This window comes from Talpa occidentalis, unplaced genomic scaffold (assembly GCF_014898055.3).
Source record: "Talpa occidentalis isolate TD23 unplaced genomic scaffold, MPIMG_talOcc4v2.1 talOcc4.9, whole genome shotgun sequence".
Classification (NCBI taxonomy): domain Eukaryota; kingdom Metazoa; phylum Chordata; class Mammalia; order Eulipotyphla; family Talpidae; genus Talpa; species Talpa occidentalis.
Genome location: NW_023605305.1, coordinates 4,901,394 through 4,928,871, shown reverse-complemented (window position 1 = coordinate 4,928,871; position 27,478 = coordinate 4,901,394). Strand labels below are relative to the sequence as shown.

The following is a 27,478-nucleotide window of genomic DNA, read 5'->3' as shown; positions in this document are numbered from 1 at the left end:
GAGAACAGGGGTGACAGAGGGGAAGATAGAAAGCAGGTATTAGCAGAAAGTTCTGTGAAGTTACACCAAAAAGGGAAACAAATTTTTAAACATAAAGATAAGGAAAAATGAGCATAATTATGGTTCTAGTTAAAGGAAGAATGTCAGTTCAGGTGCTTAGGTCACAGAATAGTCATCATTTGCCCCCTTGCAACCCAGAAGACTAGCTTAAATGTTTCACATTTTCATCCCCAATCATGACGGATGGTTGATAACATCCCAGCATGCCAAGAGAATAGCTAAAGGGACAAGCTCTTTTAATTTTCATTAAAAAATTCACCGGAGGCAGCCAAAGGTCAAGAAACAGCACCTACAAATGGAATTTCACAAGAAACTAGAATTTTTTACAAGTGAATCGTATTTGCAGTGATGTGCCAATAGGGGAGACCCAATCCTGTGAGCCACAAGAACGAGAACAAGTCCCTCTCCTCACCTCCCAACCCAGCGGTGTCGCACGAGCACACATCTTGTCTGTAGAAGAGAAATGCAGTCAAGAGTGAAAGTGAAGTGCTACCCTTCACTCCATTGCCTATTCTGATCTCACCTCCTCCTCTAAAACCCCTCTTAAAAGGCAAAGTCAGTTTTAGAACCTGGGAGCCCAAACGGAAAGGCCAATTTCTGAGCCTTATTTACATACACATTTCACCTGAAAAGCTTTACACCAACACTTAAATCTGACCCGATGAAGATGAATAAAACTGGAGAGAAAATAATACATATATCTCAAATGAATGGATTTCCACATTAAGTAGGATTCTGACTTAAATTTCCCATATAACCGATTCCAAACGCAAACGCTTCTGAGCAGAACTCTTAACCGAGATACTCATCTTGTTAGTGTGAATGACAGAATCTGAAAGATCAACAAGCACTTTCAGGATCTTCTTCCTCCCTAATACTTCATTTTCAGCCTGAGAACACCACAGGCCTCAGTTTAAGTCACCTCCTGGGTCTGGCCATGTGAAGTGAGGCCGCCAGCCCCTTGCTGTGCCGGGTGAGAGCACCAGCTGCACAAGGCACCAGGCCCAGGCTGCGCAGGGATGGAGTGTGGTTCTCATGTTGCCATCTTAGGACGGAAGAGTGCTGAAGGACACAGCCAGAAAATACAGCAGCATTTTTTTTGTACATAGAACCACCTTTTTCAATTTAGTAAGCCAGCTTCCCTGAAACTCTAAGCATCTATTTCTGGTGATACGCCAGCAGAAAACAAGAGTCATGGTTACATAACCTCTTCATGTTTATTCATTGAAAAACATGAACAAGAGCCCCTTCGCCATATATAACCTGGAGACGCCGGCCGTGATAATGGCATGCGTGTCTGGGAAAGCCTCACTTTCCCCATTTCCAGTACTGCGATCATTTTCACCATTATTTATTTAGCTCTCACTGGGTCGCCAACAGCACACATGAGCTAGGTCTGACAACTGTATGTCCCTCCCAGCTGCACTTTACCAGATAACTGGTGTTTCTCCAACCACGCCAACAGAATTCCCTGCTTTTTAAAGGACTCAACACTATGCGATTCCAATGCACCAGTGAAATTAAATTTAAAAACCTTAAAACCTGGACTTAATCCAGTGAGCGCTGCACTGCTGAGTCTGTAATTGGAATCACTGCGGCATGAAGCCCATATGTAGATGGAGACCCCAGTACTGGGAGCATGAGCGTGGGGCTCTGCACCGCGGCAGCTGGAGTCAGAGACGAGGCTCGCCGTGGGCCCGGGTTTTATGCGAAGCAGCTCCGTGGAGCACTGAGCAAGCGCCCAGTGCTGGGCCTAGGAGAATCGTCACCACGCACCCAGTGCTGGGCCTAGGAGAATCGTAGCTAAAAATCTAGGGGGCCAAATGTCTGTAGATTGGCTCAGTGCAAAAGGCCAAAGAAAGGCATCCATTTCCGATACAAGAAACCTGATGTTCCAGATGCCTCGCTGAACGCAGCCTGAGCCAAAAAGACACAGCCAAAAAATGCAGCCTGAGCCAACTACCCCTACCAAATCTGCTTCATCTTCATGATTCCTGCAGGGCTCGGCCCGCCCTGTCACCAAGTGCCTCCCTCCCACCCGCACTCAGCCAGCACCGCCCACTGTAACACGGACTCTCAGCTTTACAGTGACTTTCTCTTCTGGGGTTTCCTCCTTCAGAACAAAATCACTGGGCAATTTAAGTGCAAGTTCCCCCAGGCAGAGTGCTTGCCCTGCCTTCTGCTGCTCCCGCAGGCCAAGGCCTCACAGACAAGATCAGTTTCTCCAAAGCTGAGTGGCTAAAAAGCAAGGTCACCCAAAATTGCACAAGGAGCCTCTTTAGAGCAAGAGCTGGTCCCTTTTTGCCTTTCTCACAAGAACCTCACCAACCTTCCCACTAAAATGAACCAAGGGGATCGGTCGTAAAACGGGTCATGCCCGTCACTGAAGAGGTCCGATCCCTCCTCCGTGCCCGCGTCTGAGCCGGTGTCATCCACGAACGCCTCATCATCAAAATCCTCCATCTCATCTTGCTGCTCGTCGGCCAGCTCCGTGATGTCGGAATCGGCCGTGGAAAAAGTGGGGGAGGGTGTACGGTCGGCCAGGCGCTCATTCACACAGCCGTGGAAAATGGGGGAGCTAGACACCCGGTAAGAGCCGAGGGACACATCCAGGGAGAGAGGAATAGTCGGTTAAACAGGAAGCTGTAGGTGCCAACAGGACAGAACCCACCAGGAAATCAACACAGTAAAAGCAAGTGGAAAAGCAAAAGGATAAAATGAGTGTAAACCATCTGGTTCGGGTGAAAGGGAGTAAGTACTAGGCCTTGGAGTAGGAAAGCAAAGGAAACACATGAGTACAATACCCAGGTGACCCAGGTGCACGGTGTGCTGGCAAATGTTTACTCTCCAGTTCACACAAAAGATCAGCAGCCAGCCCTCAAGGAGGCACTCAGCGTCAGGTGAAATAATAAGGGCTTAAATCTTCACTTAAGATTTAATCTCCAATTCTCTCTCCATCTCAGAGCAGAAAATATATGGATGAAATGGTTATGTTTGGATAAGACATGCTTGGCCAATTCATCTCTTTTAAAAACACTACCAACAGAGTAGTGTGGAAAACTCTCACTCCATTTCTAGATAACACTAGGATGTTCAGCTCTGCCTTTTTTTTTTTTTTAATTTTGTATATTGTTTACATCATTTTTCATTTTTGCACAATGTATGCTTTTTCATCTTGGTTATAGTCCCCATACAATTCCCACCCCCCTTGTTCTGATCCTACTCCTTCCTCCCCCCGCTGTAGCGTGTCTCTGATTTTGATTTTAGCTTTCAGAAAGTTTCTAACTTTCAATTTGAATTGAAAAACAATTCAAATTCTGCAATCATTATGTTGAAAACTTATGCTTCTTGCCTTTTTACATTCCAAACCTCTAAGAACTTGATTCAACGTGGACTCACCCAGGCACTATTTATTTTCATTAAACGCAGAAGGTAATGCATACACAAGAGAGGCTTGTGTGGATTACCAAGGCGTGCAATTAATTCACCCCTGGCAAAGACTAGAGTGAGATGAATTGCTTTTAAGAAAGTAGGTCAAGTCTGACCACGGAGAGCTGCCGTCTGACAGGAAAGCTAGCCACCTGTGATTCTGAACCGTGCAAGATACCGACACAGGTTCTCTTTTTCTTATAAATCTCTAATATTCAATTGTGGGGCTTTCTGTGAATGGAGCTGAGAAGCAGGGGAGACAGTCAATTACTTTGACTGAAGTTATGAGCTTCAAAACCAACAGCATTTTGAGCAAAGCTGAAGGGAAGTAAACAGTGGTTGTGTCCGAGTGGATAAGACCATACGCTGGGTTTATACACGGGGCTTTTTATACCCTTCTTTTAACGTTTTATACTATCCACTGAGGTTGTAAACAACGAAAACGATTTATTTTTTAAAAACAAGAAATCAACCAGGCTATCCCATACCTGCCCACGAGTTTGAACCAATGGAACCGATCATAAAATGGGTCGCTGCCTGTCACCGCAGAGTCGCTGTCGTCCTGGGTGCTGGAGGCCACCTCCCCAGCCCTGTCGTACATCTCCCGCATCAGGTCCAGCCTCTGCCTGTGTGGGAAACACAGAGAGCACAGGGTTAAGGATGGGTGTGCAATGCACCTACTTTAATATTTTAGGAGATTAAAAACAAAAATAAAACTGCTCCTACCACTCCATGTTATTAAGAGAACAAAGACCAAGCGCACAGAAACCAAAAAAATCTGTATCCACAGCATGTGAGTCTGGAGACAAACCAGAGGAAGTCGGGAATGGCCACCTAAGCTCCACGGAGCCACGGGAGAAAAGCAGTTCAGTGGGGTGTCGTCTCAAACCCACTGGAGCAGTAGACACAGCTCAAGAGCTGTGGTGACTTTCTTTCTGTCACTGATCACCAGGAGGTTCAGGAGAGAAAAGGTGAATGCTTCCTGAACCCAACAAGTCTCACGAACTTATAATGTTTAAAACTTAGCACAGGGTTGATGGAGGGCAAATTTCCATGATGTGTGTGAAGCACAGAGTAGGATCCACTCACTTAAAAGGAAGTGGGTGGAAATAAGCTTCATCAGCTGCGTTCAGAAGCACCAGTGACCTTAGGGGAGTATGAGGGGGCCCAGTTGAAGGACTCACGAGTGTGTATTTCCTAAATGAAACAACTGACTTTATGGATGTTTTCATACTTGAGTTTCTCCAAAGACCAGTAATGGGTTGCTCCATTCTTCAGATCCTGGACTTCTACTGCCACCACCGTACGGGGGAAGGGCCTGTCTTCGTGAGTTTTCCCCATCTCGGAGGGAAGTAGTTCAGGAGGCAAAGGGGAGTACAAGGTGTCAGTCAGCAGCACAAACTGAAACTGCACCTAAAAGGAAAGACAGACCATCAGCAAATGCCTTTCTATTTCCAGCCAGCAGGCTACCGAAAGGGGGCACGATAATCATGCCCAATGGCACAGCCAAACATGTAATATGTGGTTAACAAATAGCCTGACAATCACTACAAAAGGGCCACTGGTATAGTAATCATAGAGAATAATCCTAACTTCAGATTAAGCTACTTATCTAGACTGCCTTCCTGGTCTGGCATGCACAATGTTTTTGTACAAGCTAAAAATCTCCAAAAGTATTTTTTGGTTGCCTGAATGAAGACATTTGCAGGATTTATACAAGAGGGTGTAAGGTAGGTCCAAGAATGCATCTCCAATCTCTTACTGATGGGAGGGGATGGACACATGTCATGGTTTTCTATCTTAAATCCAGAGGATTGCTGGGCCTCCTTAGTGTCCTAGGGGTTAAGTTTCAGAGCTGTCACCACTGCGGCCTGAATTTGATTTCTGGCCAGGGAACTAACCCACATATGGTGCAGCAGACCTCTCCTGTCTCGCCTGCTGCTCCCCTCAGCAGTGTACTTAGAGCTGCCTATTCTGCACCCTCTTTCTGTCTCTGGTGAATCCCCTCATTCTCCACACCTTTGGTGTCCACCCCAGTTCTTCTATGCAAAAAAAAAAAAAAAAAATCCAGAGGATTGCAACAGTTACTCTTGAAAGTTGTACCACAGATAAATGCTTTGTATGCACTATATGACCCATGCTTTCTCCATGGTCTGGCGCTGTGTCAGCACTTCTGATGCTCTTTCGTTCCTCACAGAATCCCTGAGGTGGGGGCAGGGGGTGCTGTCCAGGGCCGCTGGGTTTGGGAGGGTCAGCACAGCCGGGACGCTAGGATGGGACCGACTGGCTGGATACAGGGCACACGTGCTTGTCCACTACACAAACTGAATGGTGTTAAACTAACAGCAAATTGAGACTCGCAGTAACCCAGGAGAAATGATTTTCTACTAGTATGCATCTACTAATATGTTTCTCAAGCTCAGGCAGCAGTACAGCCTCCTCCTTTGTAAAATGAGCTAGAAAACATTATTTTCAAAATTTCATTTAATAAATATTTAGTTAGCACCTACTGTGTTCCAGGCACACCTACTGAGTAAAGGTACCTACGACCCGTCCCCTCCCTAACACAAAGCAGCTGAGCCGACCCCAGGCAAGGGGTGCCCAGGGTGAGAGCCATGAGGCGCTGCAGGGCTGGGCTTTGGCTCAGGCAGCCTCCCTACCTTCTTCTTGAGTTCCACGCTGATGGCGTTGGCCTCCTTCAGGTACACAGCATTGCCCCAGAGCAAGTCCCGTAATGAAGTGAACTGGTGGGACTTCCATTTCCGGAAGGCCCACTGGGCCAGCTCGAATTCATGCTGTGTCCAAGGAACTGGAAGAGCAACGGGCAAAGTCAGGGGGGCCTCTCCCTGCGCCGCTTACACCTGCTTCTCTCACGATGCTTATCAAGTTTTCCAGTTTTTCTCCATTCAGCTGCTTTTGTATTTCTTATTTTCAGGAAAGCTTACTAAATTCTGTTGCTTTATGAAAGAAGCATATGCATTTCAAAAAACCTAAAAATCCCATTCATTTAAAATAGTAATCCCATTCATTTAAAAATCTTCTGGTGAAAGATCTATTTTGACCACGGGGTTTAATGAACATCCCCAATGTGTAGTACTTCATATGTATCTACTTTTTCTTTCTAGTACAGGGAAAAAAGCCATAGATCACCCAGACATTTAAAAGCAAAGAATTTAGTACATCAATCAAGAGTCTTCAAAGGTAATCTGAAGCCTCGGGATCACTCACAGAGGTGAGAGGCTAAGTGCATTGTGACGATGAACATACTATATTATAAGGCAGTGACTAAAAATAAAGACCCCAATTCAGCTACAAAATTCGGGGAAACCTAAGATAAATAGGGGTGATTAAGTACGGTGATTAGAAATCTACTGGAAATTACTTTAATGTGCAGTAATGTACCTCAAAGTCCTCACTGGGAAATCTTGACATAGACCATAAACCAGGAAATAGAACAGAACACCGTAACAGGTGTTAAGCTCTGGGTTCACCTGCACCGTGAAATGAAGCCCCGTGTGCAGTCAGGGTGAGAAAGCACAAGCTACATCCAGACCCGGCTGCTGAGGGGAGCCCAGAGCACCAGTCCCACCTTGGAGACTGCAGCCTGGATTTTCGGCACTGAACATCTCTCAGCTCAACTTTAAAGAGGCTCAGTAAGAGGTCACTAAACGGCAGGGTCAGCTAAGATCAACCCCAGCTGTGGTCCCAGTAGGAGGCCTGATCAGCTCCTGGGATCTGACATCTCATCTCCACGTCACCTTCCTCCTCCTCCTCTTCCTCTTCGGTCGTTTCTGCGGCCAGGGACCGGGTCTCCACCTGCTTCTGCAAGGCCTGCAGTTTGCTCTCATAGTCCTGGGTGGAGAGAAAGGAGATCACATGTAGGAGAGAGAGGAAATAAAAGGGGAGGAAAAGAGAAATGAAAGGAGTCCTGGGGAAAATGCAGAAAACAAAAGATGAAAGGAGAGAGAGTCCAGAAATAACCATGAAAAGACAGACACACAGAGGAATTCTAGGGGAAAAAAGCACACAAGACAGTCTGTACTGGACAAACGCTAAGAACAAAAATTTACTGGAGTCTCCTTTACTCCCTTTGACGAGAGTTCTTTGAGGTTGCAGTCGAGAAAGTGGGGGTTATTTTGAGGGCCATGCATGGACCCCCACATGCTAAAATGCATTTAAGCAGCGGCTGACACATCAAGAAATTCCAGGGAAAGACAACACTGGGAAACACCTGAGTTCACAAGTGTTGCCAATAGTTCCAATTAGCTCTTCGGATGGAAAAAAGTTAGGATTGTAATTCCTGAAGCTCCCTATGGATGAAATAATACCACCTTCTAGCAGTAGGGTGAGTTTAGCCTCCAGGTAGTGAAAAGAAGACTGTGGCACTGCTAGGGGTGAAATGATCTATGGATGCATTTAATTACTCAAGAAAGACTCTATTTAAAAATACTATTTAAGGGCCTCCCTGGTGGTGCAGCAGGTTGAGCTCAGCGCTGTGAAGCTGTCTGCAGCCTCTGCAGCACTGGTTCGATTTCCAGACGGCCAGGGAGATACCCACATGGCGCGGCAGGCCTCTCCTGTCTCACCCGCTGTTCCCCTCAGCAGTGTTCTCGGTTCATCTGCCTGCTCTGCTCCCCGCTATGTCTCTGGTGAATCCTTCCACCCTCTCGCACCTCTGGCCTGTACCCCAGCTCCTGTATAAATACATAAAACCTTTTAAAAATACTATTTTAATATAAATAAAATGCATCCCCCATTTCTCCACCTACTCCATACATTCTCAATGCGGGCACCATCGCTCCAAAGGCAAAAAAAAAGTTTTTGTGGAATTAAAAGAAAGGTACCCTTTATATACACAAAGCACAAATATACAGAGAATGTACAAATATACCATATTTGATTTACTCAAATTTTATGGGAGGGAGAGATTAAAGGAAAAAGGGTCTAAAAAGGTTCCCCGTGTTAATGAAAAGAAGCTTGCATTTCTTTGAAAATAAAGCAAGAAGAGAAAATGCACACATTGTGCAAAAATGAAAAATGATGTAAAATATATAAAAGAAGAAAGAAATGAAAAGAAAACAAGAGGAGTTAAGAAAAGAGAACTTCACATAATAAAAGCTCATCACAGCACAAGCAGAACATTTTGAAATATATTGTCCAGATTTCCTGCTTCCTTGGGAGTGACCCAGCTACAGGTTGTCACGAGACAGAAGGGTTAGTATGACCATGGATGGTTTTCAAACAGAGGTCTCCAAGCCACAAAGCAAGTATTCCCTGCATCCCAGAGGACACCGACCTCCCCCCGCCCCCATCTCCCATTAAGGCCACCCCACACTGAGCTCTCAATGGCAATGCTAAGAAGTGCAAAGAACCACAAGGCTCCAGGCATTTGGCATTTAGTCTCTGTTCTGGAGGGAGCTGGCAGTGATGGGGAGCCGACCACAGTTTCATTATTATATATCTTAACTGCTTTTTAGGAGACTAATTACTATGACAAAAAAGAAAGAAAGATTCAGGATGAGGTCCTGGTACTTGCTCTTACTAGTCTTATAATTCTGGAGACTAATTACTATGACAAAAAAGAAAGAAAGATTCAGGATGAGGTCCTGGTACTTGCTCTTACTAGTCTTATAATTCTGGAGAAGTTAAATCCTCTTTAAACTTCATTATCTCCTTTACAACAAAGATTTTAGGGCCTCCCTGGTGGGCTAGGGGATAAGTCTCAGCGCTATCACCTTGAAGGCCTGAGTTCGATCCCCCCGGCCAGGGAGCTGACCCACATGGTGCAGCAGACCTTTCCTGTCTCGCCCGCTGCTCCCCTCAGTCTGCCTGTTCTGTTCCCCGCTCTGTTTCTGGTGATTCCTCTCACCCTCTCGCACATCTGGCCTGTACCCCGGTTCTTGTATAAATAAATAAATCTTTTTTAAAAAAATGCTGGCACAGTTGCATGAAAGGTGGACGGAAAGCAGAATAGTCACAGAATCCAAGTGCCACCCAGACCTATTAATGAGGAGAAAGAGCTGAGAAACATCGTATTAGCTAAATGTATTCAACTGTGTCATCAAGATAGGGACATAGTGGGCCTCCCCTGGTGGCGCAGCGGCTGAGCGCTGGGCTGCGAAACTGCCTCTGCAGTGCCAGTTCAATCCCCAGCCGCCAGCGAGGGTCCCACATGGCACGCAGACTTCTCCTGCTGCCCGCTGCTCCTCTCAGCAGTGTACTTCGTCGGTCAGTCTGTTCTGTTCCCTGCTCTGGCTCTGGTGAATTCTCTCACCCTCCCGCGCTTCTGACTGTACCCAGTGCTTGTATAAATAAATAAATAAATCTTTAAAAAAAAAGTTTAAAAAAAAAAGGGACATAGTGACACTTGTATGTCCTAGATGATGCAATGTGGAGCTCACCGAAATGCCTCTCCAACATTCTTACCACAAAACCGATCCCAGATCTAATCTTGAGGAAATCATCAGACAAATGAGAATGTGGCCTGGGCTCTTCAAAGACACCAGAGTAATAAAAGATAGAAGCAGCACAATGCAACATACAACCCCCACTGGATCCTGGACCCACACGCACGTACCTTAACATTTATACTTCTTAGACACTCAGAGGACTTAGAAAATGGACTGTATTTTTAGGACCTTCAGCAACTTTGTTAGGTTTACCTCTAGGTATTTAATATTTTGGGATGTGGTTGTAAACAGGACCATTTTCTAAATTTCTTCTTCTTCCAGATCATTGTCTGCATACAGGAACAGACTATACATTAATGATATGAAATCAGTATTAAGTTTCTGGATTGGGTGGTACTCAGAGAATCTCGATTTTAGGAGATACACAGAGAAGTATTTAGGGGTAAACTGTCAACACTGCTACTTATATTCAAACGATCCAGAAAAAAACATAAATATTTGTACACAGGAGTTCGTTATACCCGTTTCTTTTTTTTTCTTTTCTTTTTTTTTTTTTAGCCTCTCTGTAAGTTTGAAATGTTTGATAGTAAAAGGCCAGGGAGGGGAGAGTTCCTTCTCCCCACTATGGCCAATATATTACACGGGATCTGTTTAGCACAAAGAGGAAAACGGTTGGTTCACCTAAAAATGATCAAGTGGAAAATGTTAGTATTTCATCTTAAGGATTTTTCCTGCTTTATTTTTTTCCCCCAGTTAAAAAAAATATATTCAAATACACATGGTATTTAGCATCTTAACCATATTTAAGCGTTCAGTTCAGAGGCAAGAAATGCATTTGTACATCAACATCACCATTCACCTGCAAGACTCTCCTCATCCTGTGAAACTCAACTGCACTTCACAGCCCCGACCCCTCCCAACCCTCCCATCTTGACCTCCCTTCTCCTTCCTATCTGCCATGCTGAGATCTGAGCATCTCCCATTAGTGGGACCCTATGGTTCTGGTTCTTGTGACTGGCTTATTTTTGAGAATTCCTTTAAGAACAGGCCTACAAGCTGGTCTAACTACCAAGGAAAACAATGTCCTTGAATTCGGAGAGTGATGTAAGAGACAGGAAAGCTGACATAAAAGATTTCCCACAGTGCCATGGGCCTAAAACTGTATTTTCCAGGGAAAATTTCTCTCAGCAGTGGGTACCCCAAATATCAACACCATTTCTTGAACGGAACCCTCCTCCCTAAACCCGGCTGTCTATGAGCTTCCAACCAGGACATTCTGCACGTCGCCAGAAAGAGCTAAGAGCTGAATCTTCCTACCACAAATGGATAGAGGTTCAGGTACTACTTTTTTATTTCATGGTGAAAATTAGAGTAATTATGGAAAGCACACTAAAAATAATGTATTTATAAGTAGCCCTTGTGCTTTTAAAAAGTTCTAACTAGTTCAATAGATGCTCTTGAACGTTTTCTTCACTACACTGCCTACCTCCCATTATTTTCACTGTCTCCTCTCCTTTCTGCTTGAACTCCCCATAGTGAGATTCTTATCCCTCACCACGGGAGCCGCTGTTACCAGGACCGCCTAAATGCTCGCCACAGTGACAAATCCAGGGCGTTTGCTCCGTCCTCACCTTACTAAATCCGTTCCCACTGACACAGCTGCTGACTCGACTTGTTTCTTGGGGCACTCTGTTCTGATGTCCTTCAGCTTCCAGGCAGTGCTCCTATGTGGTCTCTCGGCCACAGACCTGTATGGCCACAGCCCCAGGTGAGCTGGTGCGTCTCGTGGCTTTACTTGCATGTTCTCCCAGGTGATGGTGACGGGGACAGGTGTGCTGCGCATTCACTCACAGCAATAAATCTTTCCCATGGACTAGCCCATAGTCCTCACAGGCCCCCACAGCAGGCATTGTTACTCCCATGTCACACCTTCCAGAGTCACAGCTGCTTCGTGAACCCAGGCCCATCGCAAACAGCTGCCTGCCCCTTGGCCGGCTCTCAGCTTATGGTCTCCAGCCTGATGACCCGGCCTCATATACAACCCTGTCCGTCCCTTTGCGTGTTGTTTATGGTGATGTTTTTCCTAGTGATACAAAAGCTGAGTTGAGTCGCTGCATCAGAGACCACATGGTCCACCAAGCCTAAAATATGTGCTATCTGGCCCTCCTAAGGCAGGTACCCGGGGTGTGTGTGCAGCCGTCTTGGTTCTCATGAGCGCCCCCAGGGGACGCTGGTGCACACTGCAATTGAGAAGAGCTCTATGGATTTGTGTGCAGAGGAAGAGTGGACGTCAACAATAAGGTCCTTATTCTAAGTTCTCTTGGAAGCCCCAAACAACTACAAAGATAAGATACCAGCTATCGTTATTGGAACAGTGACTGACCCAGGGCCGGCTGGAACAGGTAAAGTGCCGCCTGAGTGAAGATCTGGAAGTAACAAGCAGATGGGGAAGGGTTCCAGTCTTGAGGACATGCTAAGGCCCAGAGGTGGGGACAAGCTGGGCACCACCACGGAACACCAGTCCAAAGCACTTGCAGTGAGAGAATGTTAACAAATGAGGTTTGCCGGGAAGGGCAAAATCGCAGAGGCTACCGTAGAAAGCTCAGAGTTTGAAGTGCAAGGTGAAGCCACCAGAGGTCACTGAAAGGCTCTGACTTTTGTTCTTAAATGATGATGCTTTTAAATGCTGGTTGCTATGCAGATAATGGATTATAGGGGTCAGGAATAGAACCGGAGGCAAGTTAGGAGGCTGCTGCAGTCATCTGGTTGCGGGGAGGGGCACGCTAAGACAAGGCCTCTCTGAGGAGGTGGCATTGAGGGTGAAATCAAGGTCACTGTTCTGGGTTTTCTGGTGAGGCTGTTTTTGACATTAGAGGCTGGGCTCCTTTCGCTGATATTGCCTTCCTCTTTTAATGGAGATTATAATTAGCAAGCAATAGCCGGAAAGGCGCTATCCACACCCCAGTTCTGGCAGCACCTCACCACCAGCAGCACCAGGGGACGCAGGTCTGGCCCTCCAGGGCTCCACAGCCACTCTCCTCAGACCCGGGCTGCCCCTGCTTTCTCCCAGACCTGCCTCAGCTCCCCTGACTTAATGCTCCAACCTCGATGCAAGATCCATGGCCCAGCAAGAGCCTCATCCCCATGTGGGCTGTAAACACACACTTTATCCCACCCCCAAACCACTTTGTTGATTTTACCTCCAAACAGCTATGGGAGTCGCCCCCTGCCTCCAGCCTGCATCTGGACAGCATCGTTTCTCATATGGCTGTTACAATGGCTTCCCTGCAGCGCTTGGTTCTGAACACGCCCGCTTCTCACCCATCCTTCAACATGCTCTGTGGCCATTTCTGGAAATTGAGTCTAATGCAACTTCCCTGTATAAATTCACTTGGCTGCTTCCCACCCCACTCAAGTAGAACCCCAACTCCTTAGCACGCCACAATCGATCTGGCCCTTGTCACTTCAACTCCCCAATCTTTTATCACTCCCTGAGCCCCAGCTGGTGTTCTGGTCACCCCAAACTTACTGACGGTTCCCTGGACCTGACATGCTTCCTCCCTCCCCCTGGGGATCTTCGTGTGGATAAATCCCCAGCTGTACATTGGGGCTCTGATCTTGGCTTGGGGTTCCTCCTTCAAAACCCTTCCTGCTCTCCTCCTGTGTACACGTCACTCCACACTGTGCTTGTCAGTGCTGCCCTAGAATTGGTAGGGTCTTGGCAATTTTCCCACCAGCAGAGAAATTCTTGCGGGGAGAGGGTACGAGGCCTGAAGCAGACCGATCCAAATGCAATGTTTTCCTCAAGTTCCAAATTTCATATTAAAAACTCGTGGGGAAAAAAAACCCCTGTAGACTTTGTATTCTACCCCACAATGCATGATTTGTGTTGTTTTCAATATTAAAAAGTCAAGTCCAAATGTTCAGTAAGACTGATGGGACATGCCAGCAAATCTCCTGCTGTCTCACTCCTAGTCTATCACCAATATTTTGGGTGGGAAAAAGAAAAAAAAGCTACATAAAGTTACTCAACACTTTTTAGAAAATTAGTTTCTGTCTATACAAAGGGAAGTATAGACCACTTCAATTTTTTTAAACTGAAAATCAAGATTACATAATAATTGAAAATGGAGTTCAAGGTACACTAAGGAATCACAAAGCAGTATTGGCTCTCCCCATGCATCTTCTACTAGGAAACTTTCTGTTGAAGTAAAATGTAGTATTAAGTGGTGGTTGAACATCCCATTGAAAGTCGAATGTTAATAAATGGAAAAGAACAACAAACGCTTTAAACTAATCAAGTTCATACAGAAATATATTTTTAAAAAACTCTGACGGTTTCTTCAGATGAAAAAAAACCTCACGTGAGAGTCAGACCAGGCTTCATCAGCGTCTCCTGTTGCGCTTCGCCCTCCTCCCAGGCCAGAGAGAAAGCACACTCTTAAATGATGATTTTTTAGCTTTATTGAGTAAGGACTTTATTTTTCAACATTACAAACTAACTCTCCCTTTCGGAAAAGGTAGATCTTACACTCAAAGACAACCTTCAAGCATTTTTTTGTTTATGAAACCGAGGGAGAAATCCACAGTTTGTTCACAAGGAGGTCCACAGCTTCTTTTTACAGTAATGATGGGAGGAAACCAACACACCTCACAACCTCGAGCGGCTCAAACTAAGCATCTCAGAGCAGATTTTCAAATCTTGGACAGTTATGAAACTGCTCACCATGCAGGGCATGGCTCCAGGAGGTCGGAACCAGCCTGCCCTGCATGGTGCCTAAGAGGCGTCTTCATCAAGGTTCCTGGACTGGGCAGCCACCCCTCCTCCCAGTCTTCAGTTCAAATCATTAAGGCAAGTCAACAAAGGCCCAGTAAGGCACAGGGGCACAGCAGCTGGCGGGAGGAAATGTGGATTCTGATGGCTCTTAACAGACACGGGGGTGGCAGACACCAGGTTTGGTTTGGTTTGTTTTTTTCTACATCAACCTGTACCTAAAGCATGGGAACGGTCACTTCATGTCACTTCAATGGAATACATTCTCAGGCATTGTGTTTCCCATGAAAAGAGAAACAATTCTCAAAGCTAGAGAAAACTAGAAGCACAAAGAAAAGGGAAGCCCTTTGATTTAGACTTACTGGCTGAACAGACTGTCTTGGACAAGGAATACCGTTGCGAGTTATGGGTCTACACCAATGCATCAGGAGGCCTCTCAGTTCCCAACGGTATCAAATCATCTTAAATTTCAATAGCACAAATGTTCTCTCCCCCATTTTGCTCTGATAATAACTAGGAATCGCTCAATAATAAAATAATGGTTTGATGGTGATCATCTCTCTTTGGTCTTTTTAGTATTAAGCTCAGGGAAAGAGAGCGTCAAATCCAAAACCAACGCACTACAGCTAAACCAACAGCTCAAAATTATGGCACCAACTTCTTATTTAGGGAGAGCCAAAGAAATAATTGAATTCACACCAAGTTATTTTCCAGGACCAGCATCTGCTCTGAAAGGCATGAAGGGACATCTCTGACAATCCAGTAAGCCTTGGGTGATTTCTTCCTGGTGTCTGAAATTGGGGGCTCCACTAGACGGCTAAACATTTCAGCAAGATGAGGCCCCTGGGTCAGCAGACGTAGCACCAACACAGACCCAGTTCTTTGGAGTGTCAGAGTGGGCCCAGTCCTCCCCCAACCAACATTTGTGGGTGATACTATTATAGGACTTTTCAGTCCACAGTGTCACCTGGTTGCCAGTAGAAACTCATTCCCATTGTCTAGTGAGAAAGGGAGACACCTGCTCACCACCCGATTGTAAAAGGCTACCATGAATGCAAATATTTATCGGCCTAGCCTATGTTATCTCAAATGAGAGAGATAGAATCCTCTTTTATTGTAGAATTGAAAGCTGAGTAATTATTATTGTTAATATTAGATAACTAATTTTTTGCAAGGAAAGAAGAACTGATGAATCTATGCTAAGAGGAATAAAGGATAATTGGGTTTACACAGGATGCACTGAAGTGACTTATCTGAAGTCGCCCACTGTACATTCTAACCACCTGGTACAGGAGATTGTCACCTTGGTTAAGTCAACTGACTAATTAATTCACCCACATCTAATCTGCCGTAAAACCTTAGATGAAGACTAGGACTATTCTAGCTATGAAAGTGAAAAAATCCCCCAGAGTTCATTGGAAGCAACTTTCTGTACATTAAGGAAAGCACTTTCTTAGAAGCAAAGAAAAAAATACTACGACTAAAAATGTGTTCTAACAAAGCACAGTGCACACACACAAAGGAAAAAAAAACCAAAACACCCCACATAAGAGCAATCTTTCAGGCTTCCTTGAAGGCTAACTGCTCTCCTGGCTGCAGTTGTTCACGCTGTTCTGGAAGACAAGCGCGACTTGTCAGACAACTTAGTGTGGCTTGGGAATCTTCAACAACACGAAGTCAGGCGATGGCACGGACGTCTCTGGCTCTTCACACGGCCTCTTTACAAACTTTCTGACCAGTTCAGGAGATGAGGAGGGATGCAGAAAACTGTTCTTCCCATTAAGATCCATGTTTTTTAGTGGACTCTCCAGTGAGGCAGACAGACCATGACACAGTAAAGTGGGGTATCGATACAGTAAATGCTCACCCGCGTTTCTCTTTCCTTGCTTGAGTACCTGGGAGCCTCACTACTGCTAATCAGAGATGGTTTATTAGTATGCATGGCCTCTTTTATTTTAAACCCAACAAAAGTTAAGCTTTATTTCATTGTCTACTGAAAATAAGCAGCACCCACATATGCTGTAGTCTTCTCCCCAAGTCCCACCCTCACCCCTCTCTCCACCAAATAACTCCCTATAAACTTACATACACTGCTCCAAGCACCACACAAATATTCTGTTGGCATGTTTTGATAAACTCTGTGTGTGTGTGTGTGTGTGTGTGTGTGTGTGTGTGTGTGTGAGTGAGTGAGAGAGAGAGAGAACAAGAAACGATATACCTAACTTCAAAATGCAAACCACAATGGAAATCCAGATGTGGTGGCAATTGAAAGATTTCGGTATTACGACAAATTTTATAAAACTACTGATACATTCAAAAGAAAAAAAACCTACTGAATCAGTTTCTATGCAAAACACAGATGTGGAAGTTCTGTGGGAGATGCAAAGCTGAGTTCTATAAAACATGTCCACAGACATTTAGTTTGGGCTTATGAAAATTCCAATCATACTTAAAGGAAGGAGCAGACATGGATGAGAAACCCAAAGCTATGACCACACAACTGTGGATTATTGTCAAACTCATGTCTCATGGGGAAATTATGGACATTTAAGTCTACATGTCAATTCCCCTTCTGAATGTGTGTGTGAGCTAGGAGGCAGGTCTTTCTGGACATCAGACCAGTGACAGGCATGGTCAGAACACATCCCACTCACACCAAAGAGGGCCAGGCTGCAGCGGGTATTACCCAGGCACCAAGAGAGGAGGAAAGTCTCAGAAAATAAGGGAGGTCTCAGGGTTGTGTCCAAAATTCCAGAAACAGCCCAAAGATGGTGTACCAAAGAAAGGTGGCAGTGGGTAAGTTTACCAGTGCTTTATGTTTTCACAATATTAAAACCAGCCAGTATTTGTAGGAACGCAACATTTAAATCAAAAGGCAAATGGCAGAAACTCAAGACCAAGGCTAGAACCAACTCAAACCGTGAGCTAACATAACCTATTTCCTCCACCAAGATTTCAAGTGTGTCCAGGAATTTACACTGTGGTCTCTCGGCCCGCTTTGAGGTTGGGCGCCGAGAACTGGCGCCGCATGCGCGGGGGCGTCCCCAGCTGGCTGCAAGACGCCGGCCTGTCAGTGTGCTTCTGGCCGGGGCCGGCGGTGCCCTCCACCGCGCCCCCGGGGCTATAGTTACAGTAAGACTGGCGGTGCTGGTGCATGTGGCGCTTGGCCTGGAAAGTCTGCAGGTCGGCTGTGGGGTGGCCGCCGTGGGGGCCGAGCGACTCCGACGAGGCCGACGCCTGGGCCCGTGCACCTCTGGGCTGGCCATTGTTGAGGGAATTGCTTCTCCAGCGCAGCGGAGGTGGCTGCAGAGGGCTGGTGAGATGCTGCTTGCTAACCTGGATGTGATCTTGGCTTCGCCAGCCCTGGGAGCCCCCAGGTAAGGCGGGGTCCTTCGCAGCTGCGCGACCCCCTTTTTCTTGGCTCTCCTCCTTACTTCCTCGCCTCCCCTCCTCCTCCTTGGGAATCCTGAGCTCTATGACCTCGTCTTCGGTGATGATGATGTGGGTCCCTGGGCTCCAGGAGTTCCTGTGCTTCGGGTTGCTCTTGAAGGGGAACCGCGGCTTGCGGTTCTCGGGCGGGATGAACCTGTGCGGCCCGTTCTGCCGGCGCAGCTGCTTGGAGATCTCCTGCTGCTGCAGGTTCCTGAAGCGCATCTGCTCCTGCCGCATCCAGCGCAGGCGCCCCCGCCGGAATGCGGGGTCCCCGCTCATGAGCTGGGACACGCGCTCCTCCCGCCCCGGCGCGCCCTGCCCCGCGCCGGCGCCCTCGTCGCCCGCCGGGCCCTGCGCGTGCAGGGGTCCGGGGGCCTTCTGCTCCGGAGAGCCGATCAGCGGCAGGACTTTCTCCATTTTGAGCATTTTATTCCGCAAGACTTTGATCTCCTCGTCCTTCATGTTGTTCTGCTTTTTGACCTCCTGCAGGATGTCCTCCAGCTTGTCGATATGCACCCGGAGGTCGTCGACGTCCGTGCCCACCTTGCCGCCGGCCAGCATGTCCTCTGCCTTCTCGTCCCCGACCCCCACTGTGTCCCAGACATCCCTGGCCACCGCCCGCCAGGAATCGCGCTCGTTGGGGTCCTTCTTCCCATACATGGCGCAGAGCTCCTTCATCTTCACGATGGCCAAGGCCTCAATCTCCTGCCGGCTGTGCCTGAAGTCGTTGAGCGCCACCTCATAGCAGATCTCCTTGACCGCCTGAATCTTAAGGTCTGAGATGGTGACCCACTTGGAATCTTTGCTCAGGCGCCTTCTTTGGGGAATCTGATACATTTTAATTGGTTCTCGCTTCTTCCCACTGCTGGGGAGGCCACATTTTTTAACAATGGTTTGTAACTTGCTGGGAGGTAGCTTTTCTCTCAGAGAAGTTATCAATTTCCAGCTCTCTTCACAGGATCTCTTGTCAGAATCATCCCCGCTATCAGAATCCGCGTCCTTTGGAAAAACAAAATCAAAAAATGGCCCCAAAATAACCAAAATTAAAATATAAAAAAGGAAAATCAAATCGAAGAAAAAGCAAGCAAAAAAGCCTTAACCAAATTTCAAAATCAAACCAAACCAAACAAAAAACAAAACAAAACAAAAAACAAAAACAAAACCAACTAACAAAACAAAACACTGTACTAATGTGGAAGTTTAAAACATATGCACATGTAGATTATAAATAAAAAATGTGTTTAATACCACTAATCCAAATTTCTACTTTCTGGCTAAAGTGATGAAATCTGCAATCAAATTGCTTAGGAGGATTTGACACGGTGAGTGAGTCGTTCACTCAGAGGTCACACGAAGTTACTGACAAGATGGTGTGAAATACTATCTCTACTCTCCCAAGAAAATGCAGTAAAGCCTGCACCCACACATGCTGACACCCATGCAGCCACTCCCCACATTTGCCTTGGTTATTGCTGTTGCTTCTTCCAGAAACTCTCTCCCCCATGAGTGAGCACAGATGCCATACAAGATGTGACGAGCAGGCGGATTAACAACGGTTAGTAAGGCTGTAGGACGCCACGTTTGGTTTAGCTTTACTAAAAAGAGCAGCCCTAGAAAAGGTTAGAAGATGAGAGAGTAGAGAAAGAAACAGTCAACGGGGATGATGTTAGAAGTGCCGCGTCCCCGCTGGCCAACCGCGTCCCGCTCTTAACGGGTGAGCTGTTCATTCTGTGAGACAAGAGGGTTTTGAGACTAGTCTTTTCATGAGCATACACTGGATTTGCAATTTTCTTGTGTCATAGCAAACAGACCCATTTCCTTTGACAGTTAAAATCTGTTATACTGAGAAGCATTAAAAAGGGACCTAAGTGGAAATCTCTTTGTTTTCACACACTCACACCAAAAATACCTCACCTCTAGAATGTTAAGAAATAAAATACCAGGATAAACATTAAACTAAGCACATGTTTTCATTAAACATCATTTAAAGTTCCCTCCGCCCCCAAGGTATTCTAATAAATACAACTTAGAGATGTGTCCTATCTACGAAAAGTCACAGTGTTTCTGGCTGTTTGAGGAATATCACTTTAAGTGATGATTCGTCCCACCAACACATAAAACACACAGATTATATTCTGCTCATGTAAAGTGGCTCTATTTTAAAGCATCTCTCCAACTCTTATCTTTCCATTGTCATTATCTTTTCTCCAAAAAGGTAACCTAATGAGGCCCGAAACAGCAGCCTGACTGCACAACAAAGTCAGGTCAAGAGCTATTTGGAAAATAATCAGTTAACTTTCACAAGCAAATCTTGATAACATGGATCTAAGTGAAAATAACATTAGAGGGATTAAGGATGAATTTCTATTAGGAAAGAAAAGCTCTTGGGAAAGAAACTACTCACGAGGGGACTGAGTTAAGACTGTCAGGAAATAAAGTGTTGTCACTCAATAGTCTCTTATACTTCACAGTGATTACCAAAATTATCTCCAGGAAAGGGCTTGGCTTTTTGTTTGTTTATTTATTTATTTAAGATTTATTTATTTATTTTATACAAGAACCGGGGTACAGGCCAGATGCGCGTGAGGGTGAGAGGACTCACCAGAAACAGAGCAGGGAACAGAACAGGCAGACTGACTGAAATACACTGCTGAGGGGAGCAGCGGGAGCGACAGGAGAGGTCTGCTGCGCCATGTGGAACCCTCGTCAGCCGGCCGGGATCGAACCAGCGGTGTAGAGGCTGCGGACAGCTTCACAGCATGGCATTCAACTCCCTGCACCACCAGGGGAGGCCCTATTTTTTTTTTAATGGGGCAAAACTGATAAATAGTATCTTGCTCTCTTCTCTACACCAAAAATTTCTATGTATAGTTACTTTCTGAGAAACAAAAAAACCCTTTAATAATAATGACAATAATTTGGTCCCTGGATTTGAAGATGTTGCTAGTTACCAATTTGTACCACTTCTGATGGCCTATAAACTGGTACTAAGCTCATTTATAACTCAACTTGTTTGAAAATTTAGCTACAAAAAGCAGATAAAGCTAAATTTACAGATTTTATAAGATTTTCTTTTCACTTTAAGTTTAAAAAATCAGAAAGGCTAATCTTAAGTTGATAAAAGATAACATTAGTAAACATTAGAGAATTAAGTCTGATGCCTAAAAAGTTTCCCTACAAAACGGAGTCATACAGAGCACAAACTCTCCCTCATTCCTCCCACATAATTAACAACTTTTGCTTTTTCCCCTGGCTACTTTTCGTTTCTGCTTACAAACTCCTTAAAAAATGACATGAATACGAAGTTAGGAAACAACAAATATTCTAATCCTTGCTTTAATATCATAATTGATGAGTTAAATCTTTAAACTCTAAAAACATAAGTGAGCGTTTATATAAACTCAAAGAAGTCAAATCAAGAGGCCATAATTTTCTTTCCTTAAAAAATACTGTCATATTGTCATATCTGTACAATATATTCTTATAGCTCAAACATATCCTCCATCACATACTGACAATGATACTAAAAACTCTGCAAAATGTATATGCCATGAGGTGAATCCTATCTCATGTCAAAAAGAGGTTTTAAGATATTTAGCCATGTGGGGAAACTACTCAAGTCTGGCCAATTCACATGTTACTGAACAATCCTTGTGTTTTCATTAAATACCAAATACAAGTGGGCCTCCTGAAGAGACTCTACAAGTAGTTTATGCAAATATGAAACACAAAATATGTGTGTAAAAAAGCAAGAACAGAGAGGACCAGGTATACAGAGAGCCCTACCTACAAGAGACCACTCAGCCACAGAGCCAGGGATACATTTCAGGAACTGTCATTAAAGAAAACATTTGCACATATCCCATTTTTTAAGCCTGCCATTTTGCAAAAATGACTACATAGAATAAATAGTAAATATTTACTGAACAATTTCTTTGTAGCCCTTCAATATTACTCAAAGGGTGCAGTAAAAATATATCTGTTAGTTGACCAATACAGGGTCACTTTCCACTCACTGTTGTTACTTGCTTGATATTCTTCAGGTTAAAGCATCAGAAATCAATTCTTGTTGAGGACAAGATGGTTGAGTGGAACAGAGTTGAACTTATGGGAGGCAAGTAACTTCTTGCTTTACAGAGCTGCTCTTGAGACCCTGGCTGAGTCTGAGGCACACAGAGAGAATGACAACCAGGGCCTAACTGTCTGTCGACTAAGCATGATCCCTGGAAATTGAGTCTGTCTTAGAGAAGTTTACTTTCTCTTTATGTCGTGTTCAACGTCTTTATCTGAGAGCACAGCAGCTTATAGACAGCCAGCATCTTTATATTTTTATAGCTAGTTACACAAAGGTTGGTCCTGGGACCAGCAGGGCTGCTGTCACCTGGGAGTGTATAAGAAATTCACAATCTCGGCTCCCAAGCCAGAGTTAACAAGATACCTGGGGTGGGGGGCAGAAGCATAGCCCCACTGGACAGAACACTGAAGCCACCCAGAGGACCCAAGTTTCAACCTTAACCCAGGTGTTTCCAAGGGCAAGACAGCACCTTTAGCCTTGGTTGCCTCCACTATAGACTACAGATATGTTACTTACTTCACTTACATAGAAACCTACCAAAGTAGGTTGTTTCCAGGAGCAAAAAAATAATGGCTGTTAAAGCTCTCTGTAAATTACAAAGCACTACACAAACACAAGGTCCTGTCGTTAATAAAAATACAGCTTAATTATACCTGCCCTCGTTTGATCTCTTACAGACCATGAGAGGCATGTTATTAGATTACTGCATTATTGAGATAAAAGGCTCTTTCATGTGTCACAAACCTAATCACACTGCAGTTTTCATTAAAAACTAAATGCTAACTGGGCCCCCTTAAAGACACTCTTTCTATAACACTGTTATTACCTTATCCCAAACACTTGATTTAGCCTTACAGTCCACTCTTTTTTAGGCTTTTCTATAATTTTCAAAATAAAAACTGTTTTAACCCACTGCCAAGCCTGAGAACTCAACCTCAGAGAGCCTACCTTTGCGGGGCCCCTGGCTTTTCTGGCCTGTTTAGCACTAGCCTCTTCTCCAAAGCAGAGCATGACTAGAGGGTTACAGTTTACAGATGGCATTTTACATGCTGTATTTTGGCTAAGAAAAGAAACCAGTCCCCCAGCTTAATCCCTCATACCCCTGATCTTAAAAAAAAAAAAGAAAAAAAAAAATTCTTAAACTCTAGCCACAGCATCCAAAGGTTTGTTAAACCTTTTTTGTACAAGTCAAATGAATGCCAGGGTCATGCTTGTCAGAATTGGGTGGCTTTAAAAATGAAAATCTAACTAATGGAATTAATCTATTTATTCATAGATTCTATCAAACCCGGAAAATCAGTCAACACCATAAGATGCTACAGTTGTCGGCATTGTAAGTTACACCCTAAACTGACTCTGCAGGGCTTACCCAAGGCCCTTCTCACCCCAGAGATGCCAGGCTGCCCCCTCCTGCTGAGTTGCCGTGCAGTCACCGCTTCCACTGCCACCCACATGTCACTGAGGCCTTATCGAGAATTCAGGCTCCATGCAAGGGAACAGTAAGGGATTAACACATGCAACTGTGCAGCAACACTTTTAGACACAGTTTAACTAATTTAAAAAAAAAAAGGAAAAGAAAAATCCCCCAAGTCAGCCCAAGAGCAGAGAATTAGTACTATCAGGTGATCAGAAACAAAACCAAGGCAAACACCCGCCAAATTCAATATTCAAAGGAATGATTATTAAAACCACCACTGATGCAAATCCAAAACCACTACTAAGAGGCAAAGGCTACCAGGAAAATTCTCACTATTTCCTCCAAAAGCGCTTGGTTTTGATAGAAGAGTTGATTTTAAGACATAAAAGGCACCAAACAGTCCCTTTATGGACAGTGTGGAAACTAATGGCTACGGGAGACCCAAGTTTGTGCTCCATTAAGGAAATGAAAGAACAAGCAGCTTGGGCTCCTCTGAGAAGGGAAGGCAGAGAGCAAGCTGCCCTTTTCCTAAGAGAGGATTCAGGGTGGATTCCTACCAGTCTCTGCTGCTCCAAGAGAAGATCCGCTTCTTCCTTCTCCTTTTTGTACAGAATCTCCATTTCCTGTAGCCTGGAAGGAAAATGAAAAGTCAGGGAAACTCTGAAGCGCCACCGCACAGCTGCGTGAGCGCCGCCATCCTTGTGGGGGCCGCCTCCTGCTTGGCCTTACCTTTTCTCCATCTCCTGTTTCATGTCAATGCCTTGTTTTTCCAGAAGCTCTCTCTGGGCAAACGTCCAGTCCACAGGCTCAGAGGGGGTCTCAGCGGAAGGCGTCTTCTCCCGCTCAGCCCGCGCTTGTTCAGGGTGGTTAAACCGGAACACGTGGTTTTTGCCCATGATGATCCGGTTTCCTAGCGTGGAACAGAACCAGGGTGAAGTCAGTTTTGAGTGTTGCAGGGTCCAGGTGACTCGCCTCAGTCTCCCTCATCCAAGATTGTCAGCCCTAACGCTGAGCACCGCTTTAGCCTGTACGCAGCATAGTAAGAGGCCACAGAGTCGCTCATACAAGTCCTGGGTGCACCGCTGAGGACTTCCCCCTTCCGGCTCACCTGAGCGCAGCTGAACGGGCTGGGCCACCCTCTTGCCATTCACGTAGGTTTCTGAGCGCTCACAAGGCTCAAGGGTCACGATCACTGAAAGGAACGCAATCTAAGGTTAGCGTGCAAGCCACCAGAATGAAACAGTGGGAAGCAGATGGCTACGCGGGTTCATGGTAATGAGGATCGAGTCCTGTGACCAGTCAAGTGGTTGAGCATCGGTAGTTCATTTTAGGGTACCAGAGCCAGTCCAATGTAAGGGGTCATTTAAGGATGTGACTATCACAGGAACATTTAGATGAGTTTGACAAAACTCAACTCTGGGGGATACTAGGTTTGGTGACAGCTTGATAGTTTAGTCTGTAGAACTGAAAACTGTCAGAAATCAAGTGTGGGATGTAGGTACTACCAGAAACTTAAGAGGAAAAGCTAGTATTTTGATTAAGGAGGAATGAATTATGTAGTACACAAAAATACCATTAGATTATTGTTTTGTTAACAACCTGGGCAAAAGTCAAGACTGACTTTTTCTTCCTTTGTAGATAAAAATTAATTTTACTGGCTTAAGACCCAGCAGAGGTGCTTCAAACCTCCCACTATCCATTTGTTCCTTTCTTGTCTATTAAATAATTAACATTCAAGACCAAGCCTAATTGCCTAGGTCCTGCTCAGTTCTTGGCAGTAACAAAAGGAGTCCTTTTGTTCAGGCCATTTTCATGTAAAGTGGCTCTGTCCGCTCCTGCATTTATAAGCAGTCCAGGGTTCCCCATTTTCAAATATTAGATAGTACAAGAAAGCACCCCTGAGAGTCAGGGAAGACCAAGTCTGGAGGGTTTCTCAAGACTTCCAGGACGGACAGAGTGAAAAGCTAAGCAGAGGCCTCACCATCGCCGCTGCTGCTCCGCTCGCTCCGGAAGATACAATGCTCCTCTTTAATGTGCGCCCCGCTCAGCACGATGTCCTGGCGCCGCTCGGCATCTGCCTGGCCAACCCTGGACACAAGGGGAAGTGTTGCCCAGGGCAATTCAGACACAAAAAGCACGACAAACAATGAACCTCTTTCTCCCAAAGAATATTCTTTGTATGTAGAAAAAAGGTACCAGCTTTTTATATCAGCGGCTTTCAATTGCAAATCCCACTTTCATATATGACCAGCCTCCCTACATCAGAATAAGAAACCACGGAACCACAAACCATGTAACTCGGGCAACACGAGTGAAGTAATCTCCCAGATGAATTCATGTAAGATGTTAGAAGGAAACATTTTTTGTAGAGTCTTTTAGGGAAAAACTACACGTTGACTAGCTTAGAAAACACATAATTTGGGAAGAATAGAAATTATAATTTTTCACTACTCCTGACAGGAAAAACAGCCAATTATTACAACAGATTTTTCAACAAGTAACTTCCTTTTTTTTTTTTTTTTTTTTTTTTTAATTTGGTCACGTAGGAGAAGGCTTTAAGCAACCAGAACAAGAAAGAAACATACCTTGTAATTCCATCTTTGATATAGTAGAGCAGACACTCGGACATCAACGGGTCCTCATTGAGGTTAACAAGATGTGGGGTCTGGAAAAGGTGACAGATTATCAACTGGGAGCAAGCCTGACAGAGAAGGCTGTGATAGTAACAGGACCTGCAAGAGGCTGAGGCCTCCTGGACACCCGGAGCCTCAAAAGGGACTTCTTTATTCCTGGTTGCAATTCCATAATGAAGAGAAAACATTCCCTTCAGACCTTCCAAAACTGCTCTAATACCCCCCTTAAAAACATGGGTTCTTGGTTAAAGTCTTGATAGGTGAAAGCATGGAGAACACAAAAGACAAATCAGAAAAGGCTGACTGCTTGGATGGTCAATCATTTTTGTAAAAGCTTGGGCAAAAATCGTGAAGGGCAGCACAACAGACATCCCAGACACACCACCTGATATGCTGTGACTGAGCTCGGGCAGGAAAAGTGGCCAGCAGATGGGGGTCTTTCCTGGACTCCCCTGACCTGCCCGGGGAAGGCCTTCGACAGGGACTCACTTCGCCAACCAAGGGCAGCCTGTGGTCACAGGAGGGCAGCCCAGAAGCGGCCGCTGCACCCAGATACTGCGTCACCCCCCATCGCTCCTCCGGCCTGGTTAAGTGGGGCTCAGAGCGTGTGCCGCGACACTCGCTGACCCTGGGGCTCTCTGTATGTACGACGTGTTCACATTAATAAACTTCTTTTGGTTTTTCTCTTGTTTCTCTGTCAAAAGTATGCCACAGGAATCTCAGTCAAAAACTCAAAAGGGTACAGGGAAAATCAATATTCTCAAGAAATATTTAATATTTCATTTACTTTATAAAATGTTCCCACACCTTTTCTCTCAATAATTTTTATCAGTTCCTTCATGGTACCAGTGCTTTAGTTTGTCTTTACCTTAAAGAAGAAATTGAATTTACTGATACATTATTAAATTACATTTAATAACACATCTTTTGAAAATCCTCTTCATTTAGCTCTAACATTTCTAAAATATTTTAAAAACCAGCCTTCTTGAGTGAAACTACCCTACTGGAATCCCAAAATAAGTCACATGGTCTTGAGGTCAAAATCTACTCAAGAGAGCGCCAACAAATGTGGAAAATGGAAGAGTCAGAGGAGAGAGTTAAGAAGAGGGACTGCAAAAGATAAATTACAATGCATTAGAAAAGCCTCTACAACTCTCCGCTAGTATCTGCCTCTGCATTTTCAGTCTTGCTGGGTTAAGAGTCAAAGCTCTCTGATTACAAAGTCCTTTGAAGGCCAACACTGGCTGA

The 27,478-nt window shown here is 45.1% G+C and overlaps 1 protein-coding gene across 1 annotated transcript in view; it reads right to left on the bottom strand.

The window, feature by feature from the left end:
- The window catches only part of KIF1B (kinesin family member 1B), a 128,743-nt gene that overhangs the window by 27,675 nt on the left and 73,590 nt on the right, over nucleotides 1–27,478 (bottom strand). Inside the window, 10 exon segments of the mRNA XM_054691207.1 lie at nucleotides 2,390–2,638; nucleotides 3,978–4,115; nucleotides 4,724–4,902; nucleotides 6,150–6,298; nucleotides 7,248–7,341; nucleotides 24,155–24,227; nucleotides 24,327–24,507; nucleotides 24,706–24,789; nucleotides 25,579–25,685; nucleotides 26,183–26,262. Coding sequence (XP_054547182.1) covers nucleotides 2,390–2,638; nucleotides 3,978–4,115; nucleotides 4,724–4,902; nucleotides 6,150–6,298; nucleotides 7,248–7,341; nucleotides 24,155–24,227; nucleotides 24,327–24,507; nucleotides 24,706–24,789; nucleotides 25,579–25,685; nucleotides 26,183–26,262 — 1,334 coding nt within the window.